The sequence below is a fragment of the Lynx rufus genome, unplaced genomic scaffold (genome assembly GCF_022079265.1).
Source record: "Lynx rufus isolate CCGP_SWC_20201006 ecotype Redwood Valley unplaced genomic scaffold, mLynRuf1.p SCAF_2, whole genome shotgun sequence".
NCBI lineage: Eukaryota > Metazoa > Chordata > Mammalia > Carnivora > Felidae > Lynx > Lynx rufus.
In genome coordinates this window covers 213,480,835-213,496,350 of record NW_025814834.1, presented here as the reverse complement: position 1 = coordinate 213,496,350, position 15,516 = coordinate 213,480,835, and the positions used below count along the sequence as shown (strand labels likewise).

Below are 15,516 nucleotides of genomic sequence, written 5' to 3'. Positions count from 1 at the left end.
CCTCCCCCACCTCCCCACCTCCCGCGCTAGATAGACGACCTGGTTCAGTAAACAAAAGGTGCAGAATCATGGTTGGGGTGTGTCCACTGTCCCCCTGCCCTTACACTGCCCCCCCTCTCCCCCCCCACCGCCTCCCCCCTGCCCCCAAGCTGGCCCCCTTTCTACCACTCCTGCTCCCCAACTGCCTCCCCCCTCCCCCATTGCCTTCCCCCTCTCCCCCACACTGCCCCCCCCGCCCCCCCTCCTACCCCTGACTAGAAGGAACCATCCTTTCTTGCAAATGATGAACTAGGAGGTTTACATATGTTATTTCACTCAATCTCCACACCTTCATTTTTCAGATAGGTGAACAGAAGCCCAGAGAGATAAAGTTACTTGTCTAAGGTCACACCACAGGTGGCTCTTTATGGGATTAGGAACTGCATGAGTGCTGTGGCCTCTAGCCCTCAAGAGACCCATGGATCAGCCCTTGGCTCTGGGGCTGGGGTGGTCAAATCCCAGTCTTTCAGGGCTGGATGCTGGATTTGGGAGGCCCCTTCAATCCTGGTTGAGAAATGAAGGCTTCTAGTTCACGGACTCCCTAGGGGTGGTGGAGAGGCCCTGGCTGAGGACTGAGCAGGACGCGGGGTTCCACATGCCTGGAGTCGAGGGGGGTGGGGGTCCTTCTCCTGTAGGGCCAAGGAACAAGCTCACAGGAGAACCCATCAGTCCACATGCTTCTATGCCTTGCAGGAAAGAGCCAAAGGTTGAGGACCCAGTGTGATGATGCTGGGCACATCCAAGGATCAACTGGGGAGAGGCGTGTGCCCTGAGCATTTCCTAGAACAGCTATTTTTAAGCTGTGTTTTTTTTCTTCTCTTGAAAGTAATGGCATTCTTTCAAAATGCTCACAAAAATTTTACATGGAATTCAAAGGTATTAAACAGAAGTGAAGCCAATCTAGTTAAGTGGTGGTGGGGGCCCCTCAGAACCCTATTTTTCCCACCTCCCATGTGGTCCCACCTTCTTGGAGCCCCTCGGATGCTCTGGAACCCAGTTTGAAAACTGGCTCCTAGAACCTCAAATGGTATCGGGGGCTGTGGGGGCCTAGATGGGCCAGATGTCTGTAGAAGTGGGACATATAGATAGGAGACAATTATCTATAAACACCTCCCAGGAGGGATATTTCAAATGCGGACAAAATGGTCACATTGTTCATGATCAAAACGCTTTTTTGGCACCTTCCCTGGAAGGCCCCTAAAAAGGGATTTCAAGGTTGCATTCACCAAAGCAAGGGGAATGGCCAACAGAGTCAGAAAGGCTGGGGCCAGGTGGCCGGTGCTGAACTGACTGTTGTTGGCATTAAGCACCACCAGGCCACAAATCTGCTGTCCACTTGGGCTTGGCTCTGGCTTCTGGGTCCCAGGACACCAGGGGGTCCCCTGCCTGTGGTATGAGCTCAAATCCTGCACCGGAATCCAAGCCTGAAGGACTTAGACGCGGTGCCAAGCTTCCTAACCTGGTGGATGGGATAGGCATCGGGGGCATCCAAGGACCACTTGAAAGCATAAAAATGTGTATTGCAGGGCACCCGCGTGGCTCAGTCGGCTAAGCGTCCCCCTACTCTTGATCTCATGGTTTGTGAGATCGAATCCTGCATTGGGCTCTGTGACGACAGTGTGGAGACTGCTTGGGGTTCTCCCTCTCTTTCTGCCCCTCCCCTGCTCTCTCTCTCTCTCAAAGACAAATAAATAAACATTTAAAAATGTGTCTTGTGGGGCGCCTGGGTGGCTCAGTCCGTAGGGTTCGACTCTTGACTTTGGCTCAGGTCATGATCTCACGGTTGTGACATCGAGCCCTGAGACGGGCTCCGCCCTGGGCGTGCAGCCTGCTTAAGAATCTCTCTCTCCTGGGGCGCCTGGGTGGCTCAGTCTGTTAAGCGTCTGACTCTTGATTTCGGCTCAGGTCATGATCTTGTGGTTTGTGAGATGGTGCCCTATGCTCTGTGCTGACAGCATGGAGCCTGCTTGGGAGTCTCTCTCTCCCTCTCTCTCTGCCACTCCCCGGAGCATGCATATTCACACTCTCAAAAAAAAAAAAATGTGTATCGTATATTCTTAGAACAGGGTTTATTTATTAAAAAAATTTTTTTAATGTTTACTTATTTTTGAGAGAGAGAGAGAGAGAGAGAGAGAGAGATAGTGAGTGGGGGAGGGGCAGAGAGAGGGGGAGACATAGAATCTGAAGCAGGCTCCAGGCTCTGAGCTGTCAGCACAGAGCCTGATGTGGGGCTCGAACCCACGAACCACGAGATCCCAGGGTTCTACAATCAGCAAAAGATGAAGACTTACTACAACTCCCTACACTGCCACCTCCTCCAAGAAGTCTTGTAAGATTTCCCTTAATGCGCAGTGATTGCTCCCTTCTCTGTACTATCAAAGCTCTTGGTCCCTTCAGAGGATCGAGCTGGGGGCGGGGGCTCAGGGTTAGCTGGAAGTTGTTGGCACTCACTGTTCCCGCAAAGCTGGCTCCTGGCATATTGGAGGGGTTACACTGCTTGTCAAATTAAGTCCAAATGAAGTAGATTTGAAGCACAAACTGTGTTGTTTTCCTGCTTTTCAGTTGTTTAAAGCAAACCCTGATAACCAAGGACTACCTTAATCCTTTGGCAAGTATCCCATTCATTGTATGCAAATACTTGGTGCTTAAAAGTGTTTTGAGTAAAGGGGAACGGAACTGCATCCTGGCCCATCCTGTTGACTGCGTCCTGTTGACTCCGGTACAGCTTATCAACCCTCTGTCCAGAACCCTCTGTGCACGAGGCCCCATTATTTAACAGCTTGTCTCCTGACCCTTCTGTAACCCTGACTGGGGTAGGCGGGGCCAGGCTGAGATGATCTGTCCTTGTGGCCAAGGGCCCAGTTTGGAAGCTGGGAATCCTGAGTTCAGAGTCTGCCTTCGGCCAAGCATCCTGGACAATTCACCTCACCTGGATCTTAGAAGTGGGCCGCCGATCACACCCACCTCGGGACGTGGGCGAGACAGAGAATGTGAGAAAGCACTGAACGGTCACCCAAGACTAGACCAGGACAGCCACCTGGGGAAAGCACCTGTCACGTCAGTACTCTAGTCACTTACAGCTGCATATAGCACGCGGTCGTGCAGAGTACTAGGAGCCCAAGGAAGCCCTCAGCATCCAGTTTGGGGCCGCAGGTTCTGAGTCATGACTGAAGGTCAGAGTGAAGGATGTGACAGGGGCCTGTCCCGCACCTTCCCTTCTCCTCTCTCCAGCACCCTGAAACACCCAAGCAAAGGAATGACATGACCCCTGAAGGACACCGGTGAGGTCACGTCGAGAAGAGTTCCTCTTCCAAGTGTTGGTTGACCGATGCTGGTATCCTCTCCCCTTCCTGGCCCCTGACCCTGCCTGGGTCACTGTCCTCACCGTAGTAACCATGATTCAGAGCCTGAGGGGTGGAGGGGCCCCGGGTGGCCGCCCAGAGCCTTTCCCTCCCTGTGGCAGGCGTCCACAGCACACACTCTCCCAGAGCAGCCCGCTTGGCTCCAAAGGGCAGGACGGCGGTCCTGGTGCGGGACCCCAGTGCACATCCTGGAGCACCCCCCACCCCCCGCCCCTGCAGCCTGGCGCCGCCCTTCGCCCTACCTGGCCCAGGCCCCTTGCCTCTGCGAATCGTAAGGCCGCTGATTCCGTCTCCAGCCCCTAAAGGAGTCACGGATTTGCCATCCAACCTCAGTCCCTGTCATCCTGAGCCCACTTCCTGGACACTCTCCAACTGCTCAAGGACCCTCTCAAAGTGTTGACCAATCCTGACCACAGTGCTCCAGAAGTGCTTCGACAAAGTGGAACGGAAAAGCGTCTCCTTCACCCTGGGCACCAGAACATCTGCTTTTGTTTTCATTTTAGTTGTGGGGGGGGGGGGGGACGGTTCATCCTTATGACCATCCAAGCCATCTTGCCGGAGCGGGCTCATCTTTCCAAAGCATCAGGGGCTTTGTCAGTCTGGGGACAGTCATCATGCCAGACTCTGAGTGCCACTGGGAGAGAACCTTGTTTGTGTGGTTCCTCTGCTCGCTGAATCAAGCGACACGGTCTGCCACGGTCACAATTACCCAGAGCCATGCCACCCTCCAGCTGGCTGGCATCCTTTGCCGGAGGTATCAGCGAGAAGAGATCGGGACCTGGCCGACAGCAGGTCTCCCCAGAAGACTCTGAGGCCTGGGTCCCCGATGACTCCCACCCACTCCACTAGGGGTGCTCCAGCCCACCTAGATCCCCTTTCAGCCCGTTTGCTTCCATCCGACTCTAGAGACATCGGAGGACACAGCCAACATCTTCCCAGTCCCACATGCAAAGCTGAGGTCCCACCCTGAGAAAGAGGCTCTCAGAAGAGGGCGGAGCAGGTCTGGTGCGATGTTCTGGCCGTGGGGGGTGGGGGGTTGGGCTGCAGAAATGCACAGTGGCCTCCGAACAGCTCCCTGCCCCTGGCCTGATAACACCTCCCTTGTCTTGGTTTCTGGCAGCCCCGAGATCCTGCTAAGACTCAGGTTAGATCTGTCATTTCTGTGCCCCAAACCCTCCAACTGCTCGCAGCTTCACTCAGCGTCAAAGCCAAAGCCAGTTCTAGACATCGTTGCTCCCCACAAGCCCCTGCCCTAACCGCCCCCCTCCTCCCCACCCCTGCACTGCCGGGAATGCCATTCTCTCCTCTCCCACCATGTCCTCTTGGTCTGCTTTGCCTCATTTGTGTTGCCCTGTGTTTCCATTACGACCTAATGTGCTCTCTATTTTATGTCTCTTGTTTATTATCTGTCTGTTTCCTTCACTAAACTGTGGGCTGTTTACGTGGCTGGATATTTCTGTCTTGCTTTGCTCCTTACCGTTACCATATCCCCAGTGCCTCTGATACCTGGCACACCGAAGGTGCATAGGTTTGTTGAGTGAATGACTAAGGGAATGGATGAATGAATGAATGGGTTCCCGCCCACCATTCATTTGCTAACCTGTTCTGGTATTTGGCCCTCTCTTTTTAAGAATACAGAGCACTCAGTTTTGGAGCGCTAACGCCTCCCGCACTGGTCCCACAGTAGTCGCATGGGCATTTGAGGATGCCAGCATCTAAGCAGAGTCCCTTCTCTCCTTCTCATTTGGATTTAACTTTTCCTGACCTTCATGGTTCATCTGAATAATACGTTTCAAATGTTTCCTTTCAAATATCTTATATACTTAGTGTATTTTTAGATTGTGTCTTTTGAAGGCAGCCATAAGGAGAGCCTCTTAGAACATTCCAGGTGGGGTGGTGCTTTTGTACAAGAATAAATGAGGAGAATACGTTGGGTCTGGAATCCTTCCGGCACCGATGCCCAGGACTCTGTTGGATTTTGATGGCAGTGGCAGGTTGGGACAAGGTCCTTCCGGGACAAGTTGCAGTGGCTGTGACAATCAGATAGCTTTCCCAGGTAGAAAGGACAGCCAAGGGCTACCTTCTCATAAATATGGCTGAGGTCAGGGGCACCTGGGTGGCTCAGTCGATTGAGCGTCCGACTTCAGCTCAGGTCATGATCTCACACTCCATGAGTTCGAGCCCCGCGTCAGGCTCTGTGCTGACAAGTCAGAGCCTGGAGCCTGCTTCGGATTCTGTGTCTCTCTCTCTCTTTCTCTGCCCTTCCCCTGCTCATGCTCTCTCTCTGTCTCAAAAATAAATAAAAACATTTAAAAAAATTGAAAAAAATACGGCTGAGGTCATAGCTCAGTGATGAAGTTGGAAATGGAGCAGGGAAAGTAACCATAATGATGAAGATCCCAGAGGGCTCTGTGCAGGGATCACAGCCATAGCTCTGAGAAGCTTGAAGCTCATAAGAGCCTGGACTCGAAGCAAGGATTAGTGGACAGGCTAGGTAGACTGGATGTGAGATTCTTGACCGAGGCTCAGCATCGCTAGACCTAGTGAGCATTCTCTAAAGCCCAAATAGACAATCTGGTGACTTTAGGATAAAAGCTGAAAGTTCTAGGGGCGCCTGTGTTGGCTCGGTCAGTTAAGCGTCTGACTTCAGCTCAGGTCACGATCTCCCGGTTCATGGGTTCAAGCCCCGCGTCGGGCTCTGTGCTGCCAGCTCAGAGCCTGGAGCCTGCTTCAGATTCTATGTCTCCCTCTCTCTCTGCCCCTCCCCCGCTCATGCTCTGTGCCTCTCTCTTTCAAAAATAAATAAATATTTTAAAAAAATTCAAAAAGAAAAAAGGTGAAAGCTCTCCTTTGACATGCTAGTTGGGAAATTTGGGCCCCTGGATCCCTTGAAAACTACAGGTTGAAAATATTAAAATTTCCAGGGCGCCTGGGTGGCTCAGTCAGTAAAGCATCCGACTTCAGCTCAGGTCATGATCTCACGGTTTGTGAGATGGAACCCCGCATCGGGCTTTCTGCTGTCAGCACAGAGCCCACTTCGGATCCTCTGTCCCTCCTAACCCCCCCCCCCCTCCTTCTGCCCCTCCCCTGCTGGTTCTCTCTCTCTTTCTCTCTCAAAATAAATTAAAAAACTTAAAAAATAACATTAACATCTGTAAGAGTTGAAATAAACCCATGGCAGACAGCTCCCTGGAGGCTGTCGAGATAGTTGAGGAGTGGGAGTGAGCCTCCCATCCACTGTCGGCACATTTCCCAAATCTGAGCTGCTTCTTTTTTCAGTCAGTGGGATCTGATGAGTAGCAAGAAAGACAGAGATGAGCAGTGAGGAGGACAAATGGGTTCTGAAGAGGTCTCTTCCTCCCAACTCAGGGAGCTTATTAGCAATCTGTTGTTTCCCTGGGAGGTTGATCCATAAAATGAGACTTTCAAGGCGTGCCAGGATCTCAGGGGTCATTGTGTCCTCTCTCATTTTATAGGTGTGCCTGTCAGCTGCAGCCCAGAGAAGGTAGTTCCTTTCCCAGGGTTGCAGCAGAGCTGGCTCTAGAACCCAGTCTCTGGCCTCCCAGCCCAGGTAAGCCAGGCCACAGCTGGCACGGATCCCGTTGTGAGGTCTTGTTCCGCAGGGGAAGTGGGTGAGGCCGTAAGAGGGAGGTGTTTGCCCATTCATGACACAGCCCAAATTGTAAGGCCCATTGTTTGAAACCCAAGGACCTGATGCTATTGAATGGCTTTTCCCAAATGCCACAGGTAGGACAGGGGCCCTACCTTTTTGCTCCAAGACACAACAAATGGGAGCCTGATCCTTTTCCCAGAAACTTCTGGCAAAGTCTGCATTCAAGGTGAGGTTGGAGGGGGGAAGGGCCACTGACCTTCATCACCCATCATTGTTTAAAGTTAATTTATTTGAGAGAGAGAGAGAGAGAGAGAGAGAGAACAAGTGTGCAAGTTGGGGAGGGGCAGAGACAGAGAGGGAGAGAGAGACTCCCAAGTGGGAGTGCGGAGCCCAACGTGGGGCCTGAACTCACGAACCGGGGAGATCACGACCGGAGCCAAAGTTGGACGCTTAACCCACTGAGCCTCCCGGGCGTCCCATCCATCATTGTTTACTACTATTTTGTTTACTAGCTATTTTGTTCTGGTGACTCTGGGTCCCACAGGAAGCCCTGTCGGGACCCCTCTCCACTCTTCTTCCTCTTTCCTATTTTTATTTGTACTGGCCTGACTCAGAGTCTGAGATATGACTCCCCACCTACCTCCCCAGCTCCCTATCCCAATCCACAGTATTGTCTTTCTTTGCCTCCGGCCTCCTTTCCCCAGTTCCAATGGGGTGCATAGTCTTTGATCAGGTGATACCTCGCACCCGGAGTGACCTTTCCACATCCGGAGTGACCTTGTCACATCCCTTCAGGTTGGAACTCTTGACTCAAATGCTACCTCCTTCCCGAAGCCCTTCTGTGAGCCTCTGTTATAGCTTAACAGTTCCACTGGGCTCCCCCTGTGTAGTGTCCCCTCCGCCCCCCACCCATGAATGGGCACCCTAGAACCTCTGAATGTGACCTCATTTGGAAATGAGGCTTTTGGAGATGTAATCAGTTCAGGCTCATTCATTCCTGGCTGAGGCTTCATTACACATTGACTGGTATCCTTATAAAGAGAGGAGAGGACGTAGAGACAGGGACGGAGGGGAAGGCCACACGAGGAGGCAGAGACTGGACAGATCCCACCACAAGCCAAGGAATGCCAGGAGCCACAAGAGCTGGAAGAGGCAAGAAGGAGTCTCCCTTAGAGTCCTTAAAGGGAGTGGGGCCCTACTAATCTGTTATGGTGGCCAGAAGCAACGAATGATCTGTGCCCTGACTCTAAACACCTGCCACTGTCTCTGGGTCTTTATTCATCTTTGCTGGGCCCACCCCCTCTCCAGGCTTAGAGCTATACCAAACACCTGCCAGACACCTCAAGCAGGGTCGGTGAACTAGACGGTCATCATGGCACAGATGGGCCCGGGCCTGGCCCAGCACCGGGAATGGGAAGGATATGGGACTGCTGAATGGATGGGAAGGAGAATAGGATTCCCAAAGCCACATAAAGGGCTACTTCCTGGCTAGCTGCTTTAGGGACAAGGCTATCAACCCACATGCTGTAAACTCAATAATAGCCAAGCAAGTACAACTCCAAGCCAGTTCTCACAGTACCTCATTGAAAGGGCTGGGGCCCTGACTCCCAGCTCTAGCCGTCCTTCATGGATGGACTGGGTCCTCATTTTTTTGCCCCTGCCTCCCTGGGCCCATCATCACAGCCCAGGGCTTTCATCGAGCTGGAACAGCCACTGCAAACACTTCCAAACAAACAGTCCAGTTTTCCTCCTCCCAGGGCCCCCCTGCTAAAACCCTGTCAAAGTCAAAGACTTGGGAGGCTGTGCCAGCTGACCAGCTAGCCGGATGCGCCCAAGCTCTGTGAATGCTTTCATGGAAAGAATTCCGGGGGAGCACAGAAAATTTAAAAAAGGAGTACAGTGGGAATAACCCACTTGGAGACCCTGACCATGGGCAGCCCTGCCTTGGTTAACCTCAGGATGGCATGGGTAAGAACAGATGTTTCCAGGTGAGGGAACTTCTGACTCCTGGAGCCTTCGTGTCCCTTTAAGAAAAACCCTCGTTTGGGTCACCTTTGTAGCCTAAGGCACTCTTCCGCCCACAAATATTGCCAAAGATCATTATGAGAAAAGGGGGGGGGGGAGGGGGGTTGCTGCTCTTTCCCAAAGGTAAACGGGCTTCTCTTCTGGATATGCCACTGTTGGGAGAAGTTCTTCCTTCTTTCTCTTTTGGGGGCTTCCCCCTCCAGATCCGATCCCACCCAAATCCAGGTTGGAAGGGCTCTCAGAGGCAGCGCACACACTCCTGGGCTCAGGATTGTCCCAAGGCCCTCTCCCCGGCCCCAGATGGACCCAGGCAGATTCCAAATTCCCCACCATGGCGGCAAGCGGAGGGCTCGTTAAAAACCACCTCTAGTAATTGGTCAGACAGTTATTAGTTATGGGGAGCACTCTTGTTCGTCCTGACCGGGCTGATGACTAAACCTAAGCATGAACGGCCCTGGAAGTTTCACGGGCCCCCATGGATTCTGTTTCTGGTGACGGGATACCAATTTGAGACATATTTCTAATTGGCCCTGAGTTTATACCCTGGAAGAGAATGTCCATTCCAAGTAAGGTGGGACAGGGTTCCCAGTGCATGAGCTTGTGGGGTGCCACTCCGCTCTATTTCACTGCCTCCCCCTCCCATGCCATATACTTCTTTAATTTAGGGTTGTTTACACTAGTCAAGTTTCTCCAGATTGACAAAAAGAGTTCTTCGTAAGCCTACTGCAGCCAGTTACAAAAGCAGTAAAAGAGACCAGGACTTGGGCCAGCTGGAAGACTCTGAAGAAAGTTTCTGCGGGATGCAGACATCCAAGGAATGACAATCACACGCGACTGTCCCAGACCCCACATATCCACAAGGACACCTTCATCTGCCATCCTGATTCCCCCCCTCCGCCCCCTCCCACCCCTCCACAAAGAGCTTTGGGAGACTTTCGAGGCGGCATCACCCCAAGGCAATGAAACTGCTGAGTACAACTCTCTTACTTCTCCTTTTTTCAGTGTGTCCAAGGGTTAAAAACACTTCCGAACTACCCTTCCAACTGCAAGGTCAAGCAGCTGTCCAAACCACCCAAGGAGAAGCAGGAGCCAGGGACAGCCAACTCCAGCTAGCTGGGCCACCACGGCCCTCCCCTCCCCCACGCGGGCCCGGCAGGGGAAGAGTTAATCGCCATCAGCTTTGGCTGATAGTTCAGGCTCCAAAGTTCAGTCCCAGTCTGAGCCACCCCGGAGGAATTGTAAATCTCAGGGCAGTATTTAACAAAACAAAAGCAACCTGGAATTACATGCAGGTTTGGTTTTCTACAGTACATATTTACTTAATCCCCTAGGTATGTGGCTCCGTGTCAGATCAGCTGGCTTTGCCGGCCCTTCCCCCCCCCCCCCACCCCCTTGCTCTCAACAGTTGAAGTTTCAAACTAATTCCCTGATTTTGCTCTTCCTCCTCACAGGGCCGGCTTGAGACAGTCTGGCCTGCCAGCCTCCAATCTCTCTCCTTTGCTCTAGTCACCGGGTGAGTCAGCCTAGCTTGGGTCAGAGTTGGGTGACAGCCGGCTCACCCTCCCCACTCTCGGGCACCAGGTCTGGGAAAACCAGAGGAAGAGATGGTGTAACCACCAAAAAGCTAAAGACAGCCCTGGGGAGGGGGAGGGCCCTCCCCACAGTGCCACCTCCCCATTTACTGGGGAGGGATCCCCTCTGGGGCTGCATCTGGGGGGGGGAGGGGGCACGGTTGAAGGTGAGAACAAGGGCGCTTTATCAGCTGCCATTACCCTTGTCCCCCTCTTTCTAGATTTCCAAATACCTGGGCGTGGGAGTGCATGTCAGGCCTGGCTAGACATCCAAGACCGCTCCCCACCCCCCTTTCAAACCCAAACCAAGTATCCCCTCTCTTCGTGCCTCCAGAGCTGCAGCCGCCCAGGTTGGGGCTGGGAAGCGGGTTGCCAAGGAAAATACGAAGCCAGCTAGCAGGCGGCTCCCAGCTCTACCCAGGAGCGCACACACCCTGCACTCACCAGGGTGGCGGCATCGAGGGGAAGGCGAGGGGGGAAAACACAACACCTTCCTTCGGGAGGGAGGAATGTGGGAAATGGGTGGGTCTCCTAAGTTTCGGGGTGGCGGCGAACGGCCAACCGACCGCCGATCCCAAAGGAGCGGACCAGCTCCGGACCTGCCAGAAAAGACAGTCTGGTGCCCGGGAAAATTTACAAGGTGAAACTGGCTAGCTCAGCGCTCGCGGGTGGCGCCGAGAAGTAGGGTGGCCGGCGACTCCTCTGGGCGCGGGTTCCGGCTGCGGCAGCAGGTGGGCGTCCCCCGCACCTTCGGCCCCCACCCCCTGGAGTCGCCGTGCCCCGGTACCTTTCTGGCGCCGCGTTCTGCGAACTCGCGAGCGAGCTGGCGTCCGATGCCTCTCCCGCCGCCGGTGATGAGGACGTTCTCCCGCGACAGGTCCCGAAGCTTGGCGGGCAGCACCAGTCCGACGGCTGCTTTGGCCACCAGATAGATCATCTGCAGAGGGAACACCACCAACGCGCCCAGCCATTTCCACACCATCCTCCGCGCCGCGGAGACAGGCAGGGGGGGCGAAACTCCCCGGACCGAGCAAAACAGGAATTAAAAAAAGAAAACACCCCAAACAATAATAAATAAACCGAATGAAAGGGGGAGAGAGGCGTCCCACCTGGCCACTGTTGAAATCACCTCTTCCCAAAAGCAAAGCACCGGGTGAGAAAAAAAAGAAAAAAAAAAAAAAAGGAAAAGAGAGAGAGAAAGAGAGAGAGGAAAAAAAAAAAAGATAAATCCTCCTCGGGAGGAGAAAAACCGTCTGAGAAGGTTGGGACGGTAAGAGGGCTGGAGGGGAAGCCGGAGGTGGAAAGTTCTAACAAGAAGTTTCTTGCCCCAGCAGCCGTTTAGGCTGGGGAATTCTCAGGTAATGTTTACAGGCTGACAGAGGAGTTTAGGCAAGGGGGAAAAAAAAAAAGGCACCAACCACACGCACGCACCCTGCTACAGTCCCGCGGTTTCAAAGTGCAAGATTTAAAAAAAAAAAAAAAAAAAAAAAAAAAGAAGGCCGTTTCCAAATTGTAGCGCCCCCCCCACCCCTTCTCCAGGAAAAAAAAAAAAAAAAAAAAAGTGGTGGGGGGGGAGTGCTTGCAGCTCCCAATTTCAGCCCGCGAAAGTCTCCCGACTCATTGCTATTCTTGGGCTCAGGAAATTGCTTAAACGCGATCTGATTGCCAGCAACGTGCAGGAGAAGTGGGGGGTCCCGGTGTCAGTTTCTTTACGTGCATGGCTCGCCCTGGCGCGCGCTCGATCTCTCCGGCTCTCTCCCTCCCTCTCCCAGCAGAGGCCGGGAGTTGCCGCTCGATCCGGCTCCCTTTCTCTCCCCTGTTAGCATTTATTGCCTTCTTTTTGTCCTTTCCAACTTGGAGAGGGCCCGGGTGCGGAGCGCGTGTGGATCGGACGCCCTCGTCAGCGCCGCCTTATTCATTCGCTCCCGGGGCAGCAGCGGCGCGGAGCGAGAGGGCTGCCCTTTTTTCCCCCCCATTTTTTAATACCCCATTAAGTCTGATTGACAGTTAAAGTTGTGCGGAGGCTCCACTACCGTTCCTCTGAGTGGCTGCCGCGGGCTCCCCTCCCCCCGCGCAGTGCGGGGCGCGCGCGCGGGCGCGCACCCGGGCTCGCTCCGACTCGCGCTCTCCCGGGCAGGCTCCCCTCTCTGCAAGCCGGGACTTGCCGGCGGTGTCCCTGAGGGCTCGCGGCAGTAACTCGAACACGCTGGAACCGACTCCTGCGAACCGGCTCCCTCCTCGAGACATTCCTCCCGGTCGGGGACGCGGGCTCCCCGAGCTGGGGCGCCCGCGGGCCAGGTGCCGGGTCCTGCGCGCGGGGCAGGCCCGGGGGAGCTCGCGCACGCTTTGATCCAACCAGGTCGACCAGGGGTTATTTCAGGCTCTTTGGTCACCCCCTGCCTCCAGGTAGGACCAGGAAACCACTCCCGCCCTTTGCCCAGACGCCTTCTGTCTTCACTTAGCGTACACTTTCTTAGTCGGCCCGAGTCCTTCTTGTTGCTGGGGGGAAACAGCTGGGGAGCAGGGTTTTGTTTTGAGAGGCGTAGGGAGGGGGGTGGGGGGGGAGGTGAGCAGGGTAAAGGAACCTCTGCCCCCAAGGTGCCAATAAAATCCCCGTAAGATTAGCTGGGAGCATATTTATTGCTCATCTGGGGTAGAATTACCTTGAGTGACAGCAATTTCTTTAATAACAAAAGCCTGCAAACAAGACGTCCTACACCGGTGCCCCCTGCGCTGTGCAGGCAGCGTCTTCTGTCTATGGGTCTCCTTGGGCTGCCCTAGCCTGGCACCCACCTTGTCACCTCCTGCCCTCCCCCCCCCCCCCCACGCAGGGAGAATACCTCCTCTGCCGGAGGGTGGGAGCCTGCTATTTAGAGATGTCTGCTGCGGGAAGTCTGGGAGGTGAGTCACGAAAAGGCAGCCCCAGTTAAAAGTGCTGATGGGACTTGCCTCCCACTGCCCCTGACCGTCCCAGGCCAGCAGGGGAGGGGATGAGCCGGGCAAGTACCCTGTAATCTGGGACAGTGGTTCCCCAGCGCCAGGCTTGTTCAGGCGAGGAAGCTGGGCCTCACCCCCAGACGTTCTGATTCAGCAGGGCTGGGTGCACTGGAATCCCTGTGTTCCACCTGGTAATTCTGCTGCGAATCCGGTGAGAGAACTGCTTTCAGAAAAGCTGACTCGGGGAGGTGGCGGCTGGGGATTCCACAAAGACCCTCTAGTCCTGGGGAGAGGTTCTGCAGGTGAGGGTCCTCTTTCCAGGGGAGTTGGGAAACTCATCTGGACAGCCACTGGAAGAACAGGAAAGGTTTGGATGAGTGGGGTTGGAGGAGAAATTCTCCTACACTGAGGGTTTATATTCTGACATTTAATCCTCCCATTGACCTTGCAACGGGGGTATTAGTAGCTCCGTTTTTCTGGTTACCCGGCCAGAAACTGCAGGAGGGAGGGATTCCAACATGGACCTGATTTCTCCTCCCACCCCACCCGACTCGGGCACAAGCGGGCGACAGAGGTGGAGGATGACGTTCCCTCCTGTCTCCATTCGACCCTCCACAAGTGTGACTGAAGGAGCGGGCCGTCGCCCTCATTCCCACTCCCAGACTGGGGCTAAAGATAGGACTCTGTCGAAGTGTCTGACACCTCCCACCTTGGAGGTCTGTAAAAATGGAAAAGAAATCCCAACCTGAGAAGAGACCGGCCCTTTCCAGCCGCCGCCACGCCTGGTGTCCGCGGGCCTGTTAATCAATCAGCCCCTGGGAAAGTCTGGAGCTGGAACCCCACCCCCCTCCCCGGACTCCGCCTGTTATCATCCCTTATCCTCGGAACCGCCTAGTGGCCTGTCTGCGACACTGCACCTCCAAGCTGCCCCAGCCAAGGCCTCCCATGTTTCTGCTCACTCCCCAGCTATCCTTTTTCTTCCAGACCTTTCTCCTACGTAGTGGCAACACCCCGAGCCTAAAAGGGCCTGCGAAGATCATAGCCCCACCTCCCCACATGCCTGCTGCTTTATGGAGGAGGAAACTGAGGCACAGAGATGTTAAGCAATTCATAAACACCGTGGCATGTTCACCTATATCCCCTGGTCCCCCACATGTGACCTGCCCCCTTCCGACGCCAGGCCAGCTGGGGGACCACTGGGTTCTGCCTACATTTCCCCTGGGTGTGTCCTTGGGATGGAAGGCAGGCAGTGGGCAGACAGGGGGTTGAGGACTCACGTTGACCTTCCGGGTATCAGGTCCCTCAACACATACTCTCATTTAAGAAAGGAGCCGGTCCGCAGAGGTGGGTGTCCTCACACCCAGTTGACGCGGGAGGAAACAGGCACAGCAAATCCAAGTGACTCACGAAGGCCACATGGGATGGTGCCCTTTTCTTTCCCAGCAGTCAGCTTTGGGGTGAAATCAGAATGAAAAGGAACAAGTCAGGCGATCCTAAAAGGTGCTGGGGGTTGGCTTATGGCCGGGAAGCAGACAGCTTTTTTCTGCTTGTTTCACCTTCCAGGATGTGGATTTTGTGGGCCTGGCATCCCCGTGGGCCTCAGGTTTCTTCTGTCATCAGCTCCCCCATAGAGGTGTTGTCACCTCCTCTGTAGAGCATCCCCCCCTGGGTCCTGAGAAGGATGAGGTTGAAGGGGCACTGGGCTGGGGGGTGTCCAGTCCAGCAGGTGGGCCCAGAGGGTCCCTGTGGCTTGGCTTTGGTGAGAAATGCATGGGCAGGACCCCTTCCTGTCGCCCCCATCCCTTGTCCTTTGCTCTTGGTACCCCTCCTCCCTTAGTTTCCTTGGGGGCAGGGGGTGAGGAATTTAACTTCAGGGCGAAGTTTGAAATTTCACATCCCAGCCCAGGGAGAGGGCCCCACAGTGCCTCCCCTCCACCACCCACCAAAAAAAAAAAAAAAGAAAAACGTG

General features: G+C 54.4%; 1 protein-coding gene across 1 annotated transcript in view; it reads right to left on the bottom strand.

Annotated features, from left to right (window-relative positions):
• DHRS3 (dehydrogenase/reductase 3) overlaps positions 1-11,592 on the bottom strand; it is a 38,816-nt gene extending 27,224 nt beyond the window's left edge. The window contains exon 1 of the mRNA XM_047085721.1: positions 11,398-11,592. Coding sequence (XP_046941677.1) covers positions 11,398-11,592 — 195 coding nt within the window. The remainder of the gene's footprint in view (positions 1-11,397) is intronic.
• Positions 11,593-15,516: the final 3,924 nt, after the last annotated feature.